Source organism: Corapipo altera, unplaced genomic scaffold (genome assembly GCF_003945725.1).
Source record: "Corapipo altera isolate COAL_440 unplaced genomic scaffold, ASM394572v1 71, whole genome shotgun sequence".
NCBI classification, from domain to species: Eukaryota; Metazoa; Chordata; class Aves; order Passeriformes; family Pipridae; genus Corapipo; species Corapipo altera.
Genome location: NW_020884916.1, coordinates 109,573 through 130,672, shown reverse-complemented (window position 1 = coordinate 130,672; position 21,100 = coordinate 109,573). Strand labels below are relative to the sequence as shown.

At 52.2% G+C, this 21,100-nt stretch overlaps 1 protein-coding gene across 2 annotated transcripts in view; it reads left to right on the top strand.

The window, feature by feature from the left end:
• The first annotated feature begins 13,399 nt into the window (after positions 1 to 13,399).
• Positions 13,400 to 21,100, top strand: part of BCL9L (BCL9 like) — a 34,018-nt gene continuing 26,317 nt past the window's right edge. Inside the window, exon 1 of one of the 2 annotated variants that reach the window (XM_027655579.1) lies at positions 13,400 to 13,474. In XM_027655579.1, coding sequence (XP_027511380.1) covers positions 13,421 to 13,474 — 54 coding nt within the window. In that variant the 5' untranslated portion in view covers positions 13,400 to 13,420. The remainder of the gene's footprint in view (positions 13,475 to 21,100) is intronic. The other variant, XM_027655578.1, reaches the window with a different exon arrangement.

The following is a 21,100-nucleotide window of genomic DNA, read 5'->3' as shown; positions in this document are numbered from 1 at the left end:
GAGCCGCCGTCCGAGCCGGAGACCCCGGGCCAGCTGCCGTACCGCCGCTCCCGAGGGCGGCGATAACTTGGCCTGTCCCCCGAGTCCGGCCGGCTGCGGATGTGCTGTCAGTGCCCCCGCTTGCCTTGGACGTTGCCCCCGGTCCGCGGGACCCTTCCCGCTCCGCTCTTCGTCTCGGGAACCGCTCTTCCCGGGTCCCTGTCACTCGTTGCTGCGGTCGCAGGCGATTCCTCGAGGACCAAAGTGCCTCGAGTGGAGCTCCTCTCTAGGTGCAAAGAACTTACTCGCGTTGCGTCTGGTTTTACCGGAGCTGCTTTGGATTTTGCAAGACACCAAGCTGTATCGGTGCTGTTAAAGCCCCAGGGAGGATTGGAACTCGCCACATTTCACGTGGTGTTTAAACAAACGCTCCTGTCCGAGCCCATCCTAAGTGTCAGGGGAGACGTCTACCTTCTCTTTGCGGTGTCCTTCTCGATGGGCTTCGGTTCCCTCTTGAGGTAAACCAGGCATGTGATTGGCCTGGAAACACTACATGTACATGTTTTCCTTGCACGCAGAAAGGAACCGATGTAACAAAACCTCCCCTGCGTTGTATTAGGGACGTGTCTTTAGCAGGTGGTGAACTTGTTCTAGCCCCACTCTGCTAGCAACCACTTGCTGGAATAGAAATGCGAGAAGGATGCATATCTGAACACATAAGTAATGCTACATGACAGGGCAGGCTGTTGTGTTGTTGTGTGCAGTGTCTGCACGCCTTGGGGGCAGCGCCGTATGACAGGGTGTCAGGCTGCGGCATCAGACGGTTGTGCCCTGGCTGTGCCAGGCAAAGGGCTGCCAATCACACACCTTTGGCTGCAGAGTGGTGCTACAGGAACCTTAGTTGCACACTTGTGACCTGCAGGATCCGTGCTGCGAACGTGGCTCCCGCTCTTTACCCTGCCTAAATGCTGTTTCATGCCAGGCACGCAGTAATGACATGCAGCTCTTTCTGTCTGTCAGTCACATAGGGAATGTGTGTGTGCCTTGCTTTGCTACTTTGGTGGCAGGAGATATAAGAACAGTGAGTCACTGAGGAAGTGATTTGCCCAAGGTCGCATGGCAAGGCTGTGATGGTGCTGAAGCAAGACCTCTTTGACTCTGGTGCCTGCGATAATACTGGCTGCCACCAGCATTATGTGTGGGGTATGTAATACACACCCAAAGCTGGTTCTAGTGCAAAAATCTCCAGGCTGACATTGTTGTGTGATTCTCCTTGATGGAAAGATGAGTGTATCAGTGTGCTCTCTCTACAACAGAGGCTCCATCAGAGACTTTTTCCAGAGCGTTCACAACCTAAATGCTTAAGAACCTTTTCGTTTGTTTTTTAATGTGTGTGTTACCATTTTAGCAGGGCAGATGGTGTGATTGGTCCCTCCCCACCATCCTGACCTGCATCTTCATTACCTTGAAAATCCATTTTGTGGTGTTTTCTGTGGTACAGTGTTGTAGGTGTTACAATATCTCCCTGTCCCTGAAAGTCCCTTTCCTTGTTCCAGACCCCAGCCATGGGAAAGAAATAAATAGGCAGCAGCTGAAGGAAAGCTTACTTAGAAACTAGAAACCACAGTTGCTCAGTTGAAGAAAGTAAAGTAGTTGTGTTTTGTACTTTCAAGCCCTTTTACATCTCACTCTGTTGCTGTTGGAAGGTGGCTCTCTGGCCACTGTGTGACAGAGGGGACAGACTGCTTCATGAAGCTCCTAGGCCATCACAAAGCTGGACGTACCAAGCTCACTGGGCTATGCTGCTCCAGGGTGGCTGCCAAGGATGCGCTGGAGTTGCACTTTAGCTCTAGGCTAACTCCAGCCCACAAGCTGTGGACCTTGCCTGTGCTGGCCTGGAGTTTCTGAGGTCCAAGTTCAACTCAGCTTTTGACTTTTCTATCAAGTTGTTGACCCAGTTGGCATTGTCTTATCCATACTTACTGTTTTGGGGGGGAAAAAACCCTTGCTTTTCCATCTCACTGCTGCTGTCCTCTCCTGCTGAATGCTGTGAGTGCTTTCCCTTCTGGCAGCTCTTGCTGTGTGGAGGTATGTGGAAGGGAGTGGTAGCTGGAGAAGGAGGTCCTTGATTCCTTCTGCAGGGAGCATCAGCTGTGTCCCAACCAGTGGCTTTCATACTACTATAGAGGTGTTGCTCTTTGTTACTCTGGTTGCCTTCAGCTGGTTGCAGGGTCCCAAGTAAAAGATGGGTCCTGGGATTGTTTTCTGTCTCTTCCAGCCCCATCTCTTGTCGGTACAGTGTCCAGTTCAGCACTGAGCATTGGCATCAGAACAGCTCTTGCTTCTTTGCCCTGTCTTAGGTGATTGCATTGGGCTTCACTGCTGCTGGGAGGGAAAGTTCTTAGCCATCAAGGATGTGTCTGTGTCCCCCAGAGGTCCAGATGTGCTGCTGCAATGGGTTTAATCTGCTCAGGTCTAGCCATTTCCTAGGGATGGCACAGGCCAGCTTTCAGCTCTTAATTGTTGACTGGTAAATGCATTTTGTGGTAATCTTGCACGTGGTTCTGAATTTCCAGAGGGTGGTGGGATTCTGACTTTATGTAGCTGATCTCCATGAGATTTAACTACCCTAGGAGATTTCTCATAGCACTGAAGCTGTGGAAAAATCACTGTCTTGGAGCAAGGGGCCTGGGAAGCATTGCATCTGTTTTGCTTCTCAGTTGTGCATCTCCAGCAGCTCTGTGTGGTGTGGGGGTTGAAGGTGGACACAGAGATATTCCTCAGTTCTTCCCAGCTTCTCTTTCAAAGCTGCATGCTGCTTTCCAGTGGGTTGATCTACGCTGCTCTGCTTTGGCTTCCTTTCTGCGACCGCCACCCCTGGCAGCCCTGAGTGGAAGATACCCAGGAACTGTTACCGGAGATTGGTGGGGATGGTTTCTGTTGCTGTATTTTGCCCTTCCTCAGCGTCTCCTGGGGAGGTAGCACCAGTCAAACCACGTGGTGTGGATGAGAGGCTCCAAGTCTTGCTTGCTTGGGCCCGGACCTTATGTTCCTTCTACCCCTCTTCCAAGGCATGGGAGGGACCGTTGGAGACATGCCTGTTCAAAATGGACAGGGTTGCCTTGATGCCAGGCAACAACCCTCCACTGGAGAAAGCAGTGTGAGAATGATGGGCTGCAGTGCCCTGAAGAGATGAGCGGGGAACCTGTTCTGCTCTTGCTGAATGCATGTCCATGCTGGGCACAGCCAGGGGGATGAGGCCTGGTTCCCACTTGCTCAACACTTTCTGGAGTCGTAGTCTGGTTCTTTGGCAGCTACTGGTGTCTGGGCACAAGTGTATTCCAGTGTCCTTGATGAGTACATCAGGCAATGGTTTCCAGCCCCTTTCCACTGCCCATGATGGGAGGACAGTGCCTTCACCTGGGCACCTTGTCCTACTGTGTCTTTCTGGGCAGCTCTAGGCAGAGGAACATGCTAGCTATGCCTTGGCATCTTTGGGTGACAGCACTTCTGCAGTGTGTGCAGATTGCCAGCTTAAGCTGGAGCCACTAGAGAAAACAACGCTTTGGTCTCTAGGTTTTTCTTCCCCCCAAGAGCAGGACCTATGTTTGGGTGTTGGGTTTTTCAACTGTGACTCAAGATGCCTTGAATCCCAGCTGGGGGATGATGGGGAGCCTCTTTTGATGCTGGGGTAATAGCCTCAAGATGGCTTTAGGACTGGGCTGTGCACTGTGCCCAGAGGTGGGGCGTCACCCTGTTTGGTGAGGAGCGCTGCTGTAGCCAAGTCCTGGGCCAGAAGCCAGGTTTGTTATCCGTGCCAGAGAGGGCAAGACTTGGAAAGCGAAGCAGAGCTCCTCCTGTGTGAGAGATGGCCTCAAATACCAAGCAAAACCACAGAGTGCTCCTTGTTCCTGCCTGTGCATACTGGTCTTCTCTCTCCCCAAAGTATGTGGGAGGCTGCAGGATGGATCTGCTAGGGAGCAGGAGGGCTGTGCTCCTCAGGCACGTCTGCACCATCCTGCCTCTTCATAGTGCTGGTTGGGCTGTTTTTTTGCAGTTTTATTTTGTGGGTTTTTTCCCTTTTAACTCTGCCTCTCCTATTTCTGTATTTTCCCCATCCTTGCTGCTACTGGTTTGAGGGCCACCTCCTTGCAGGTGGGCTGTCCAGAGCAATGCTGTGTGTGGTTGCTCTGTTCCTTCTGTCACAGCTCAGCTGAGCAGCTTTCCTTTTCCTCATTCAGCTGCTACTGCAGTGGCTGAGGAGAGGAACAGGCCAGGATATGGTTTGTGTAGAAGATGGTCCGCGGCACTGACTGTTTACAGACTCCGTGCTTCTCAAAATGTAAGCACAGGAAATGCCAGGCTCCGCTGGGGTCTGTGTGAGCAACGTGGCTCCTGCACGCTGGGTGTCTCACAGCCTCTGGCCGTAGCAATCTTCTGCCTTGTCACAGCACAGAACAGGTTTTAAACACTATGCAGAAGCAAGGGCTAGAGTTTTTTTACCTTCAAAATAGAGGCTGAGAGGAAGAGTGAAAGGAAGTGACTTAACCAATGAAAGGAAGGGAATATGGGGCAGAGCTAGGCACAGAAGCCAGGATTCCCAATTCCTGCTCACTGCTCCTACTCCACTGCCTCTCTGGGTCTCAGCCTCTTATTCGAGTCCAGGTATAAGTGGGCTTTTCTAGTCCTCTAAGAAGCTGGAAGTCAGGAGCACATCTCGTAAAGTATCCTCAATGCTCGGTGCATCTGTGAGCTTTCCAGTCCCTAAGTGTTTCATATCCAGGATTTGCCCAGCTGAAGTTAGAAAGCGACAACTGGTGTGGTTACAGCAGAGTCTCAAACCCTTGTCCTTGGCTACTGAGTCAAGCTTCTGGTTCTCCACAGAGCACCATGATCCTCATCTGGTATGCATTCTGCAAAGAAATGCCCCTCTCCCAGAATGCTGTACCCTTGTTTTGAGGGCCATACCCAGCTTTCTCTTAAGGACTGAAGTTAAGGGACCTGTTTCTCTCTGCTTGCAGTGTGTCCCCTGCTGAAGTTGGCTTCATGAATGGTCTTTCTTGACTTGCCACCCAGAGCTTGATACCTGTCTGATCAGATGTGCAATGGTTGCCTGGTTCTGCAGGCAGGGCCTCTGTGGAGCATTGCAATCTTCCTAATAGAAAACAAAATCTTAACATACTCTTTAGAAGAAAGATCCTGCTAAATAGCTGTGTATCAGGGTTCACGTAGTGAACAGTTGTGCTCCCCTTTGGATGGGCAGGGGCTCCAGCAGTGAGTGCAATGACTGTTGCTTCTTTCTGTTGTTGCGCTGTGCTGGGCTTCAGGCCTTGGGAAAGGCTGCAGTTGGGAGGGAATGCTGGCTTATGAAAAAGTGGTTGCAAGGGTCCTGAGGAGCTGTGCTGTAGGTCTCCATGCTCAGGGCAGTGAGGAGCTGGACAGCGAGCTCTGAAGGGCAGTAACTGAGTGCAAGGGCTGCATCTCTGGGCGCGACTCTTCCCAACAGCAAGCTGGCCAAGGCTATGGAAACCCCTGCAGCACTGGAGCTTTCACCACTTCCTTGGCAGGATTTGTTCCAGTACTGATCTGCAGCAGAGGATCAGCCTAGACAGGGCCTGAACGGAGTGGGTCCGGCCACAGACGAGCCTCAATCCCAGCAGTTAGGCTGGGCTGAAAGCTGCCTGTGTCCTGCCTCTGCGTAGCCTTGTTTGAACTTTCCTCTGGCACGGAGCAAAAGGAACAGGGGAGTCCTAGGGCTGGTCCAAGCAAGTTTCCTCTGCTCTGTCTGCCCCCATATGCAAAGGGGGGGACAGCAGCAGCTCCAAACTGTCCTCCCAGAGCAGAGCAGTTTGGAGGGGCCTTGGTCACAACAGCTTTTGAGCAAATGTTTTTTTTGCTTCTGGTGTTCCCTGCTTCTTGGACTACGACGCAGGGAGGGGGAAGTGAAACTGTGGTTCAGACCGAGCTCTCTGGATGGCAAGAAAATTGCTGAGTAGCCGGTTTCCAGGTTGCCGAGGTCCTAGCCAGGGCCCGGCATGGCTGCCAGAAGCAACAGGCTTGGAATTTCCTCCGCCTGGTGCCAGCTCCACTTGGGCTGGCCGTAGCACCTCTGCTGGGGCCAGAGCTCCTCTTGAGCTCTGCAGATGGGGCGCTCCCAGAGCAGGGGTTACACCGGAGCTGGAGCTGCCCCCCTTGTTCTCGCAGCCTGGTTTCTATTTTCTTTTCCAGGGTCCAAGATGTTTTGAATTATGCAGCCTGCGCCTCCCACGGGGCTCCTTGAGCAGCCGCCTAACGAGCTGAGCTCCTGACAAACTTTGCTCTGGCTTTGGCTACGCTTGGAAAATTTTACAGCCTTTTCACAAAAAGGAAATGCCAGGAAAGGCCTGTCTCTTCTTACTTTTATGAGGGGGTCCCAGTTGAGAGAGGGTGAGATGGGTTTGGAAAAGAAGACAAGAGAGATTTTGTATATGGCCGTATATATGCTTTCTAGAGACCAGGGTAAGCGGCCTCGGTGCCCTCTGGCAGGGCGGGCACAGCAGGGGTGAGGCCTGCAGGGTGCTCAGAGGATGCACTGTGGGCACATGGAAGCAGTGACTCCTTTTCTGCAGGGAGGTGGTGGTCTGTGTCTTCCCTCCCAGCTGCCAGCATAGCACTGGCTGTTCAATCTTTGCTAATTATGGTTTTTCTGAATGGTGGTGATTTTATTTCTGCTGTGGTCACAGGCCACATGGATGTGCTGCACGTCGGTCCGCAAGGGTCAGGGGAAGGACTGCTGCCAGGTGCTGTGCTGGTGGTCTCCTTATCACAGGGGACAGCACAGCGCCTTGGCAGGGTGCTGGGGACACAGGAATGTACGAATACAGGTGCTGCCAGCACAGTGTTTGACCCATAAGGGATAGTCTTGTGTAATTTGCCCCTTTGGCTTAGAAACCATGTTACAGTAGGAGAAACTGGGACACAAAATAAGCTGTGACTTGCCGGCCTTCCCTTTGTAAGATAGTGCTGAGAAGGGAGCCAGTAACCCCCTGTTTTGGATAAACTCCCCTTTGGTGAGGTGCTGAAGGTCTGCCCTTGCATTTGTCTAGTTTCCTTCAGGAGAGCCCACCAGTCATGTCGTGGATCTCTTGACAAGCAACTTCTGCCTGGAGAGGCACTGAGGGTACAAGGTCCTTGCCATCCTCCTTGCATGTCCTCTCAGTGTTCCAGGTCCCTTTCCAACGGTGAAAAGGCATCTGTGGAGACTGGGATGGGGGTCTTGGTTGGAGCCTGTAAAAAAGCAGCAGCCTGGAGAGTTGTGGAACTTCTGCAGGAGGGATTGAGGTTTCTGTGCGATCCATAGGCATCAGCTGCTGCCAGTCGTGGTGGATGAGTGTCAGATGCGGGCAGCGATGGCTCTGAGTGGAAGGAGCCTCGTGCTGGTTCTGCTTTGAGGGCTTTGCCTGTTAAACTTGTCAGGAGCGTGGCTCTGGATAGCTATTTGATTTGGCAGCCTGCGCAGGCCTGGCAGCACTAAGAGTGGGATGTGGGCACCAGAACTGTGCCCTGCTCTTCCTTTTTTCATCGCTCCACCCCTCCCCGGCTTTCTGCTGTGTTGGGCGGGAAAGAAAGCACCTCCCCAGGGCTGCATCCCCTCCTCCACCTAGAAAATCAGTAATATGTCCCCTTTCCTTTCACGGGGCTCATATGCAGAAGCTGAGTCTGCATTTGACAGGGAAGGCCAAGCACCTTCATTCTGCTGCTGAGAATTACGAGAGTGGCTCTCCTGTTGGCTTCTTGCAGTGATGAGTTTCTCCATCCCAGCTCATTTCAGAGCTCAAAACACATGGGGAGCTGCTGGGAAGACTATTGAAAATATAGTTAAATACCTTACTGTTATTTGTTTCTGTGATGCCATCAGCATATGTCTGGTTTAGAATGGCTGAAGTGGATGTTTTTTGTACTCTTTATTTAGTTTCCTAGTTTTCAGTGGGGAATCCTGTTTCATGTGAACCTGACACTGCAGAAGAAAAGACCAAGGCCTGTTTGTCCTCTTTGCTGACAGAACAGTACAAACCCAGAGGAAACAGATAAATACAGGGGCATGGATGTGCTTCAGTCCGTAGCACCTTTTCTTCCAAAACATTTCCACAAGTCAGAGGTTCAGTGATGGTCTGCCTAGGCTGCCTACCTCTGCTGGAGAATGCAATGCAAGTTTTGCTCCTCATGCTCTTTAAAAAAAAAAAAATCAAAAAAATCAGAATATTCAGTGTTAGAATCTGTACTTTGGAGCCTGTTTCAAAAAAAACCAACAAAGCAAACAAAAGCCCCTCCAAAACCCAAACCTGTTTTTGCTCTTTGAAAGTCAATTTCATGAGTTGAAGTTGTAAATGTTTTGTTGATAAAAAAAGAGTTACTTTGCCTAAAGCAGAACTTCAGCAAAGAAATGTCCAGCCATTTTCAAATATTTTGATAAAGACGTAATTTTAGCCCTGATCTGTTATTTTAGTGAGAAGAGCGATTTTTCCACTTGTTTGTGTGGTCAGGACCTTACCTGTAAGAACTGCTCCCTACCCCACCTTGCGGTTTTGGAGTATTTGGAGACTCAGCTACTGGTGGCACACATTTATCATGTGGTTTATTATGCTTTTTAATCAAAAGTAATTTCACAGAGTCATAGTATAATTAAAATGTATTCTTTGTATTAGTAGGATTTAGTCTTCCCTTTTTTTTTTCTGCACCACAGTTTAAGGGCTGAGGGCATTTTTCTGATGCTGTTGCAATAATAGGCTGCTGTTAATAGGTCCTTTCCCCAGAACTCCTAGCATCAGCCTAGAGGCCCTTGGAGGTCCACAGTCGGTAGGTTTAACACCAGTGAAGCAAACCAGCCACCTTGGGATTTCCTAGTTCTCAGGCTGATGCTGGCAGTGCCATGTTCTGAGCTCTCTCAGTGGAAAGGGGTGATGTTGGCATCACTTAGGGCTGCTGATGCCTGTCAGGGTGATGCTGAGATTTGTATTCATCTCAGTGCAACCAGATGGAGAGGTTAATTGCTTTGCCCAGCCTGGGGTTGAAACAAGACTGCAGAAGAGGGAGCTGTAACTGGTGGTTGGTTAGTTGGAAGGGGAGAGAAGAGAGGTGAGGTCCAAGAGTAATGCCCTCTTTTGGCATTGCCCTTCCCCCAAGACCTGGTCCTGAGCATGTTGGATGGCTGCTGTTTCACTGTTTGATCCGTGGCTGTTCCTGGCTGTGTGTGGTGTGGGGCTGTGGTGGCTGTTTGCAGTGTTTTTGGAAAAGCTGCCGAGGGTATGCAAAGCATTGATCTCTCTTGGAAACAGATAGGAGAATCCCAATAGCAAATGCTCCAGGAAGCCAGGCTCTTACTTCTCTTGCTACCTCCTTGTCTTCTCACTGGGCACAGATGTTGATGTGCTCAGATTGTGACTCAGATCATGGGCAAGTGGCTCAGCTTGAGGTGAGAGCCTGGCAGTGCTCCTACCAGACGTGATGTGCTGATGATCAGGGAGGGGACAAGGCAGAGCTGGGACCCAGCTCAAGAAGAACATGTGCCATCCAGGCTCTCTGTTGTATGCAAGGTGTGTGTCCACGGGGTCCTCCCTGCTCTGGTGAGCCATGGCTAATAGTTGACCCTGGGCTCAGGAAGGAGGAGAGGCGTGGGGGAGTTAGGATTGTAGCATCAAACAGAGAGGAATCTGTGCGTTGCCCTGGGCCAATAGACTAGTCTAATGCCTTGTCTAATTTGCACATCCATTAATTTTTATTTTAAGAGGACTCAAGTGGACCCCAAGTGCCAGACTGCATCTCAGTATGCTGTAGGAGGAGCCCAGGAATTGCTTGATTTGATCTGAAAAGCCCTTAGATGGTATCGCTTAATGAGCCAAAGACCCCTCTGGCTGAAGTCAGTTCCTCTCAGTCCGAAATGGGCAAGTGCTGATATTTCTGGGAGTCTGTTCAAGTTCCTTTGAACAGTCTGGGCAGTGAGTGAGTGAGAGGGGTTTTCCTTTGAACAACCTGGGCAGTGAGTGAATGAGAGGGGGTCTTGTAGTCACTGGCGATGGTCAGGATGCTCTCTGCCATCAGCTGTCCCAGTGCCAAGGGACCAATTTTCTAAGGTGCTGCTTGTGACTTGTCAAACGCTGCTTGGCTCACCACATCGCAGGTGCAGGACAAAACCCATGGGAGAAGGGTGGTTGCAGGGTAGCTGCTGGTTGCAAAGCTCCCCTGGTCAGCCTTACTGCTGTGGGGTGGGGAGGAAGCCAACCTCCCCTGCCCAGAGGCAGGAAATGAGAACCACGTGGGCTGCCTTGGAGCTCCACCGGCAACTCGTGCTTACACCGAAAGCAGCATGGCTGGGATTGGTCTCACTGCCTGCCTGCCACGGCACTGGTTGTCTTGTTCTGTGTCCTCCGTTTGCAAAGAGAGGGGGGTAAAATGGGTGTCCCCTTTTGGCTCCAGTGCCAGAGGGGGAGGCTGAATCCAGAGCTTCTGGTCTCTCTTCTTCTTTCTGCTGTGCATCAATCCTCAGGCGCTTGCCCAGGCTCTGGCTGGGAGTGCCTGTCTGTTGCCTATGCCAGGAATAAAGGCAGCTCATGGGCTGTGGCGCAGCCAGGCTCAGCCTCAGCTACAGGATTTGCAGCCGCAACTGCTTCTGGGGGAAGAAGGGTTTTGCAGTTTTCATGAGAGGGATTTTTCCTCCTTTATATGAGGTCTCTCAGCATTCGTGCTGAGGTCTTTCTCCAACCTCTGGCTGAGGTCCTGGGACTCCCACTTCCCATCGCTGAAGTAGCAGTTATCAGAGGGAAAGGCAACGTAAGCTTTCTCAGTGGACTCTGTCGTGTTTGTCCTGTTCCATTACAGTGCAGCAGCAGTGGCACCAGCGGCTGCCTTCCTCCCCTCACTGGGCTGGAGCGCTGCAGGCTTTCGGCAAATGCTGTCTGCGGACATCTGCTGCCTCCTCCCCCACCGCCTCCTGGCAAGCAGCAGCAGCTTCCCAGCGAACAGCCTGCTCTTTGCATCACCCCCTGCATGCCAGACCAAAGCTCCCTTCTGCTCTTACAGGCACCTTTGCAGGACCTTGAAATGGTGGTTTCCCCGGTGCTGGCTTGGCTCCAAGCAGCCTTCCGCCTCACAAGACTGTAGCTGAAAAAAATCAGGGTGCCTGATGGAGGAGAAAGGCTTATTAAAGGTGATGCTTACTGGGTTCTGGCTTATGATTCAAACAGGCAGCCCTCTCCTTGGCAGGGCTCCAGCCAGTGCCTGGGGCCTAAGGCAGACGCGGAGTCTGGGGCAAAAAGCTTGGAGCCGTTTGACTGGAGCAGATGCGGCAAGGTCAGCTGTGAACTGCAGCCCTGGTGCCAGAGCTGGATGCTTTGGTCCAGTGTCTGGCTTGGATGTGTTATGTGCAGCTAAGGGGGGCAAAGTTCACTATTGCAGGTATTCACGTGGCCCTTTCCAGGAGACGGAACGTTTGTTTCTTTCTGATCTGGCCAAGTGGTGGGATGATGTGCTCCTTGGATGCAGAGGGCAGTGGGGCTGTGGATTTCTGGCTCCTGAGAGTAACTCCCAGGCTTCATAGTCCTGCTGCCTTGGCATTAGGAAGTACCCTGCATTTCTGTGGCTTCAGCCTCTCTGCTCTGCTGCACCAGGTTCCCGTGTGTATGTGTTTGACACCAGAAAGTGTGGCAGTAGCCCTGAGAGATCTTTACCCCAAGCCTAGCCAGTCCCCCGGGCGACAGTTGCCAGGATGCCCTGGCTTCATCTCATGTGCTTCTAGCCTGGGGACTTCTTCAGAGAGTAGAGGAGCTGGGAGGGATGGAGCGGAAGGATTTAATGAAGAAGGCATGGGGGGTGTAGCAAACTCCTTTCTCCTGAAACCGGTGAAGCAGTAGCTGGGAGCATGAAGGCAATGCCGGGCTGTGATCTCAGAGAATGCCCAGAAGGAGGGCTGAGGTATGTGGATTAGTCAGAAAAGATGGTAGAGGATGAAAGAGGATTCAGCAGCTCTGACTGTAAAGGCAGGTTTGGAAGAAGGAGCTGGAGGGATTGCAGGTGGGACATGAAAACAGGAGCTTGGAAAGATGGGATAAATGAAACCAGTGGGGAAATTTGCCATTTTGTACCTGGATCAAAAAGATGTGAGCATGATTCAAAGACATTTAGACAAGAAGGCACAAGTCTGTGTTTGAGGGGAGGGGGATCATCTTCGCTGTGACCATCTTTGCAGTGGAGGGGTGCAGGGCACAGCCAGATCCCCCCTGACAGCTTGGAGGAAGCGTGGTGTTACGTGGAGGAGTATTGCTTGGCAGGCAGTTAGTTGACAGTAGGTTCTGGCCCCGTGTTTGGTTAGCAAGGCTGTGGTCCATGCGCGCACCTGGTGTTAGAAGAAGTGGTAGTGGGAGAGCTTTATGAATGCCATGTAAACGGTACTGGAGGAGTTGGCAAAATCACCTGAGTGCCTGTGGGTGATATGGTGTAGAGATGGGAGCTGCAGGGCCAGGCCGGGACAGGGCGTGTGGCTGATGGCGAGCAGTGGGGCTGGGGGCTGCATGGCGAGCAGGGCTAAGGCTCTGTGGTGTCACCAGCAAAGGCCCCGGTGCACCCATCAGCAACTGGGCCCAGTGCTGCTGCACAGAGGGGAAAAAAGCCTGGAGCAGATCCAACAGCCAGATCCGAGTTCAGTGCTCAGGTCTCCTGTCTGCCTGGGCAGTAGTCGCAGGCCTCTCCTCCTCATTGGTGCAGCGCTGAGCACGAAGGAGATGAAGCAAGGGAAAGATGGGGCATGTGTCTGAGAGGAAGATGAGAGATGCTGTTGAGAAACACAACTGAGCTCCCTTCCTCTTTGTGTGCTGCCAGATGCTTGGTGGGGTGGGGGCAGAGGGGCTGGGCTGCAGGCCAGAAACACTCGCACACATCCCTGGGAGGAGAAGCTGAAGTGCTGCAGGAAGTCCTGCTCTTGCCTGCACAGGTGATCCAGGGCTGCTGCATCGCAGGGGTGAAACAGCAAAGCCATGCCTCCCCCAGCCAGCTGGACCCTGTCCCAGAGCCCAGGAGGAGATAAGGGAGCCCTGGCAGGCAGCCTTTAAAGCCCCCACCAGGGAATAGGAGTGTCACCAGCAGCTGGAGACAAGACTGGTAGGTTCTGGTGTTTACCCAATGCTGAGGAGAAGCAGAAGGTGCCATGTGGAGGCCAGTTGTTGCCTGCCCCAGGAGATCAGTGTGGGAGAGTGGGGGAAGGCAGCAGGGCATGAGAGGAAAGCACTGATAAGTGGAGGCAGAGGGAGCACCAAGGCCCAGAAAATTGCTGAGGAGGACATACTTGCCTTGAGTGGAGAAGGGGTGCCAAGAGTCTGGCAGGACCCTGCCCATGGGAGCATTGTCTCCTGCAGGTGCCCCAGTTAGTGCCCCTGGTGACTTTGTGCCCACGAGGTTCTTGGAGGGAAGTGGCATGCGGAGGCAGGTGTATGGGCTGCAGGGACTGGTGTTGGGCTCAAGGAGAGTGGTATGTGGCTTTCCTCCCTTCTGTGGTGGTGCTGGGTGTGTTCTTGTGAGCTGCTGTTCCTTCCACGCCAAGGCTGGTGCAGGACTTTACCCCAGGCACTGGGCTCTTGTTTTCCTCTGCTAGGAGTTCAACTCCTGGAGCAGGCCTGCTGGCAGGACTTGGTCACTGGCGAGTCAGGAGCCGGCTGAGCTGGCACACGGATGGCTGAGCACAGGCCCTGGGCAACACCAAAATGCCAGCTGGCCTTCTGGGGAGGCCGGTGGCCTCCCCAGCCCTGCCCTGTGTGAGGTGGCCCTGGTGGGTCTGCAGCAGCTCTATTCCCCACAGTGGAGCCAGGAAAGAGGGAAGGGAAGAATCACCCATGAAGGGTTAACAGTCGCTCCAGCTCGTTGCTCTCAGCCCAGGCCCTGCTGCAGGAGCAGTGTGGAGCAGCCTGCTCCAGTTGGCATCTGTCCCAGAATGCTTTGGAAAAGCACTGGCCTCTGACCCCCAGTACAAACTGAGCCCAGCACGTGGGAGGGAGAAATTACTCCCAGACCTTCAGGCTCCAGGGTTTACAAGCTGCCTGCAATAAAGCAGCCATTTTTTCCGACAGTTATTAAATCTCCCCTTTTAGCTCACTGCAAACCTCTGCCTGTTGCTCCCCTCCCCTGCCCCCCAGCCCCACATCATACTTCTCCTGCTCAAGTCAGAAACACCTCTGAAGGTGAGGCTGGCCTGTTTGCCTCAGGCTGAAGGCTGGGGAGAGCTCCAGCCACTGGTCCAGGAGCAGTGCCCCTCACCCTGCAGCAGCGGCCCCGTCCCGCTTGGCAGCTGTCCTTGTGTCTGTCTGCCTGCTTCCTGCGTGAGCCAGTGCTGGCAGCAGCGGGTTCCCTGGATGTCTTACTGCAGCAGTCCCTTGGAGTATCTTGCACCTGCTCCTCCCACTTGTGGGGTTTGCATCTGCATCTCCATTCTGAGCCCCTGCGGGACTAGTGGGGCACTTCTGGCGGACCCCATTTCATTACTGTCTTAGTGTCCATGCTTGGGACCAGGAACCAAAGGCAGAGATTTTCTTCTCAGCCTTGCTGATGGCCTGGGCAGCTTTGGGCAGGGCCTTGGTTTTTCTGTGTCCCGGTTCTGCTATCTTGAAACGGGAATAAGAGCGGGGTTTGTGCTTACCTGTCATCAGCTCCTTAGGTAACTTATTCTGTCTGTGCTCCCTGCAGTGAGTGAGGGATTAATCGCCAGGGAGGCTGGCCAGTTTCTATGGGAGATCACTGTGTGGGAGGCTCACGAGGCTTCCTTCACCAGTTAGTGTTTGTAATGCCTGCTGCAACTGGAAAGTACCAAGTACTGCTTATTCACATATGATTTTGAGACCATCCAGTTGTGTGGAAATGCCAAGTCGGCGTGGGGCAGTGAGCACTGCCTGTCTGGTGCCGTGCTGAGCATGCCAGGGTGTTGCACTGCTGCAAAGGGCGTGGGGAGCGCGTGTTCGTGTTTGTACAGTGCTTTGGGAACAGAAAGCACTCGTTACAAGTGGCTACCGTGCCATGGGCGCTGTGGGATCCAGATAAATAAAACAGGAGCTGGTATTTCAAAACAACCTTTTTCATGCTCCTCCCACCTACTGTGTATATTCCTCTGGTGAAGGTGGGGAGCTGCCCACAGCACGCAGCCCTAGCCCACAGCTCGAGAGCAGCTGCAGTGGCAGGCAACCCACCCCACAGCTCTCTTCCCAGCAGATATAGGACACTTCAGATACAGCAGGTCACCCTTGCCTTGGCCATGCCACCCAGCAGGCAGGTGGCACCTGCCCGGGCACCCGGATTGCTGTCTCTAACCCTTGGGGTGGCTGGAGGAAACCAGCTCTGAGGGCAGCCCTAGACCCTTAGGCTTTCTGACCCAGTTGTTTGCCAGGAGCCTTAGCAGGAGTCTCACACTGCACTGGCACTGGCAGACCTGTGCTGCGCCTTGCTCTGTGCTGAGCCCCTGGGCTCAGTGAGGCAGGGAAACCGTTTTCCTAAGCACGTCTTGGGCTGGTCTAGGATTTACTCAACACACAAGAAAAAAGCACATTCATCTGAATCCCCTTCTCTCCCCTCTCCGAGGCTTGGTTTTGTTTTTAAATCTGTATGGCAGGCGACCAAACTGGCTGAGTCAGTCAGCTGGCTGGTCACCAGAAGTAAAAATGTGGTTTTGTCCCCTCCCTCATTCTCCTCCTTCCCCCCAGATTTTTTTTCTTCTTCACTTAGCGACAGTTTCATGTATTGACAACAAACCTCTTTCTGCCTCCTTCTCTCTTGGGGCTGGGACAAGTGGAAGCTGGTTTTTATTTTCAGGATCTGTCTAGGGGGAGAAGATGCAGGATGAAGCCTGGCTTTGCCTTCTTGCTTCTGCCCACAGTGATGCTGCCTGGGAGGAAGGAGTGGTGACCACTGCACTGAGGCCTTTGCAGCCTGATGGTAGCATCTGCTCTCCTATAGGCAATTAGATAGAGGGAAGAGAGGTGAAGTGTCTTGCCCAAGGCCATGCAGGCCAAGCCTTGAGGGATGGGAACTGATAATCAAGTCTCCTTTGGCCACTGACATCCAGAAGCTGTGGCAGCAGTGGGCTGGCTTTCAGGGAGCAGGAAGAGATGAGAGGTTCCTGAGTGCTTACCAGTGCTCCTGGATGCCATGGTGCAGATGAGGGTGGTTGAAATGCTCCCTGAAGTTGTCTCTTCCACTGACAAGATGGGAACCAACAACAAGAAGATGAGAGCAGGGGTGTTTGGCTGTTCTGCTGGCAGTCTGAATGGGCAGCTGGCTGGGTTTCAGGCACCTCTTACTGTTGGGTTGATCATGATGCCTGTATCCTGAGGACAGGACCACAAGGGGTAGTTTTCTGCCCTGTGGCCTGTGGTTTGGCCATCAACATCTTTACTCCCTTTGCATCCAAATTCTGTAACCCCACCTGTGGGCAGCCTTGTGACCGTGTCCAGGGTGGAGGGGAGATGGCACAGGGGGTGAGGCAGGTGTGATGCAAGACTACTTACTCTGCTCCTTGCTTGTGGCAAGCCTATGTCCCAGTCTGAACTGTATGATAGGTCGTGACAGGTTGTATGATTTCACTGTGTCCCAGCTGGTCACTGGGCACCAGAGCCTGTGGCACCTCACAGGAATAAAACTTACTGAGCTGTAAACAAAAGAAGCTCCTCCAAAAGAGGAGTTTTCAGATGCAAATTGGCCGGTTGGCTTCAGAGACAGATTTTCTTAATTTGTATGTTGATTTTTGCTGTTTCAAATGCATACATTGCAGCAAATGCTCCAGCTTAACTCTGGCTTCTGCGTACTTCAACAAGGGGGGCTGCATGAGGCTGCCTGCTGTGAGCCACGCTGGGAGCTGAGGATACCTCACTGGTCTGAACTAGTTTGCTGCTTCCTCTGTCATATATCACCACTCAATTGTGGGACATACTTCCAAGGCTTCAAAAGCAGGGAAGGGGAGAAACTGATTTACTGATTTTTGTTTTAGCAGGAAAGCATGCGATGGGCTAAGAAATGTTAAAAGGCAAAATAAATCCTCCACAACATTTTACTCTGTTGAAATGAAGGGAACTGAAAGGTGCACAAAGAGGCTTGAGAGCACAGTGGGTAAAGGTACCCACAGGCTCCCAGTGAGACAGCCTCTTTGCTACGTGTCACATGGGGAATACAGGCATGGGGGGAACGATAGCTATGTTACTGTCCAAGAGGTATGTCTGTGCACATGTAGGTTTGCCCCCATCTCTTCTCTGATGGCTGGTGGCCCTGGCTGTACCGCAAAGCTGGAGGTAGCCATGAAAGCGCTGCAGTGCGCAGGTGCCTGGGGGTCAGACAGGAACTGTGGTGGCAGGACAGAACAGATGAGGAAAAGTGAGAAGTGCTGCTGGGATCTGGTGTTTGTTGGCAGAGGTTCTGGGGCTGGAAATGAGTTGAGGGTAACAGATGCTGCATGTTTGCTGAGCAGTAAGGGGAGCTTTGAGGTCAGGAGGATGCTGGGGATGCATCTCCTGCATCCATTTGTGCCTAATCCTCAGCCTGTCATCCCTTCTCTTCCCTTCCCCATCTCTTAAGAGCTTATGCCTGTAGGGTTGAGGAGGTGTGGGAAGAGGAGAGCTCTGTAGCAATACCTGAGTGCATCTCTCATGGAATAACTGTGCCTGACAGTTTCCTTAAATTTATTTGTGGTCATTCACTCAGCAAACGTCCAGGACAGAAGAAGAGCAAGAACAGTTTGGAAGGGAACATAGTGGCCTGTGGTTTGCTGGCACCCGTGGCCAGGTGCTGAAGTGGATACCATTAATTTCCACCAAACATGGAGCACAGTGGGGGCCTGAGCTGGTATAGGAACTTTTTGTGTGCAGTGCTTTTGGAAATTGTCTATGTTAGGGATGCTTAATTGATCCTGGTACTTAACCTGTTTGCTTTTGGTTATGCTGGAGAGAAGGAAACAAGACTTGTCAGTTCCATTTTGTCCTGGTTGGTGTCATTTTCCAACCCTTTCCTGGTTGGATTGCAAACCTGTGGGGATCTTGAAATCCCATTGCTCTTTCTGACAGAAGGGGGTGGGGAAAATAATCCTGAAATGGATCTGCTGTTTAAATCCTTTCCACCTCAGGATCCAAAACCTCCAATGAACTGCCTGGTCTTCAACCCCCTGTTTACACCCTCTCTGTGCTGCGCTCCTCAAAATGCAGGTGCTGCCTTACAGCTGTTTGTGGTGTTCCTCCACCCAACAACATGGTTTTTAAAGTTGGGGGAGGGAAGCAACCCTGAGGGACTACTTAACTTCCACACCTCTTATATTCTGCTCCCCAGGCAGGTGACTGAAGTTTAGCACAGTCTGTTTCTAACCTCATCATCAGAAAAGACGCTTGTAACAAGGTCTGACCCATGGGCAAACTTCTAAACAAACACAAACTCCTGCAGCAAATCAATACTTGGATCAATGGGGTTTTTTTCCTCTGTCAGAAATAGAGTATAGCTTTGTTGACTCAGTCTGCCGAGGCTGTTTCCCAGGACATCTCCCTGCCAAAGCTGAAATGAAGAGCTGGAATTTCAAGCTATTCTCCATTTCCATTGTCACCTGAGTTAAAGGAGTACCTGCATTGTAGGCTTCATTGAAAGTCTTGCTTATAGTTCTTGGAGCTAGCTGGCTATCTCCAGTACATCAGAGGGGTGAAAGGCACTGGGCAGCTTGGCAAACCGTGACCAAAATGGTGGTGGTATATACTTTCTGTCCTCTGAACTTAATACCTGTCAGGTTCCCTTTTGATTGCACTCTGGAAAAAGGCAAATGACACTTCAGTAGTGCAGCAGTCCAGTACAGTGGCCTTCCACTGGCCCACACCTGCAGGGACAGTCTTTTGAGAGCCTCCCACAATGTTTCCCACCAGTGGGCTCTGTGTGTGTGTGCTGGACAAGGAGGCTTGTGCTGCGTTGTGGCAGGTGTTCCCCATCATATCCCCGTGGGGGTTAGGGACTGGCAGAAATGGAGCACCCTGGGACAGCTCCATCCTATACAGCCAGACACTTCTGTGTTTGAGGCTTTGTCTGTAGTTTTACTTGGTTTGGAAGGGAAAATAATTCTTGTGTAAGTAGTTAGAGATGAAAACCTAGCTGCTCTCTGATCCTGGGGCTGTTGTCACTACGTGGAGGATGGACACTGCTTGTTCCCTCCCTGGGGCCATGCATGCACATCACCCTGTGATGTGATGTCAGCAGGGCCAGCAGGCAGGGCTGAGCTTCTTTGTGATGGTCCCCAGTGAATAACAGGTGTTTGAGTATGAGCTGTGCTTGGCGCAGAGCAGGTGGACAGCACTGTGTCCTGAGGATGCTCAGAAGGATGGTCTGCTCCTGGACAATATGTCTAGATTGGGAGCCGACAGCTCATTTTCTCTTTTGTATTTGACCATGAAGATGATTGTTGTCTCCTGAGTTTGCCCATGCGGAGTGAGGCTAATGGGCTTGGCAGTAGGAAGAGTGAATCCACTGATGTCTGTGATATTTGGAAAGAGCTATTAGAGACTCAGAGCCCACTCTGCTCCAAAACTGTCATATCTGCAACCTTGCCCTGGCTCTCTCTGTGGAGTGTTTGAGAAAATCCTGCAAGCCCCAGCTGGATGTGAGCAGGATGGTGTGTCCTGGGCCTCATGCAGATCAGGCTTTACTTGCTTTTGCAGTGAGGTTCTGGTGCCCGGAGGTGGGACTGCTGAATTTGCTGAGCCAAGCATTGAATGAGAGAACCAGCGTCCTCCCTTCCCTGCTGTGCTGTAGGGTAGGCTCCCTGTCTGGATTATAGTGCCAGGGCCTGGGGATGGCAGGACTTTCCAGGACAGGACTTCCCTGATTCATGCTGAGGCCAAGCAGGGCCAGGCTGCAGAAGGAGAGGTGCCTGACTGTGTCCTGCAGCACTGGTGTCCTGCAGAGAAGAAAGCATGGCAGGATTGCCATGACATCCCCCAGCAGAGAGGCCTCCACCTTGTCTCACGCCCACGCGCTGGTACAGACGCGCACACGCGGACAGAGGCAGGTTCGTACCGGCGTGAACACGCTCGTGTGGATTCCCATGGATCTGCGGTTAAACAGGCACACCCACACCAGCATGGATGCAAACAGACCCCATGCTGGTGCGGGCCTGCTCACTGTCACAGAAGCAGACGCGTTCCTATCTGTATGGCTCCGGGCTTGTGCCGGCACAGGCGCAGGCATACAGGGCATACATGCACTCACAGACACAGCCATGGCACTGGGCTATTTTTGGGAGCACTCCTAAGAATTGTGAGCGTGTTTCAGATGTTAGAGTCTTAGATGGGGGAAAGCTAGAACAGATGGCTGGAGGGTTCAGAGCAGCAGCCCTGCTGAGAAGAGATATTTATAGGCAGCTTTAACCCTTGTGTGGTCTCTGGAGCCAAGTTTAAAGGGACAGTGTCTGGAGCAAACATGGTGGAGCCGAGCAGTGACCTCTGAGGGTGTGCTGTCCTATCTGGTTTCTGTGAGCCAATTATCAATGTAGTCTGGAAATCCCATTTATACTCTACCTCTTTCTTAAGCACAGGGATGCAGCTTTCCCTAGACCGTGGAGCCTGGTTTCTATAAGCCTCGATGAAACCGGGCTGGCTGTGGTTATTATTTGCTGTCCAAGCTGGGGCAGCGGGTACTGTGACTGCCCTGTGCTTGCGTGACCAGCAAAATGAGGACAAAGATTGTTTTGTCCCTCTTGCCCTCATTTTTTCTCTTCTTCTTTTCTTTTTTTTTTTTCCCTTTTCTCTTTTAGCCAGAGGTTACCCAGATTCTTCCTTTTCCTTTTTGGAAGGAGATATTGTGTTTTCTTTCAGGCATGCAGTCTTGTAAAGAGATGCAGATTAAACCCTGCCCTGTCAGAGCCGTCAGATGTTTTTACCCGCCCTCATCTTGGGCCCTCATGCTTGAGCATTTAGGGAAGAGCAAAATCCATCTGTGGGTTGTGCTGCTTTGTTGAACAGAGCTGGCTGCAAAGCGGGGAGCATGGCAGTGGGGTGACAGCTCTATTTGCAGTCCTTTCTTCAAGAGCAGCCAGCCTCCTGTTTGGGGTCTGAAAGAGCGTTTTATTTAAATTGTCTGGCATGTCTTGAAGTGGCCT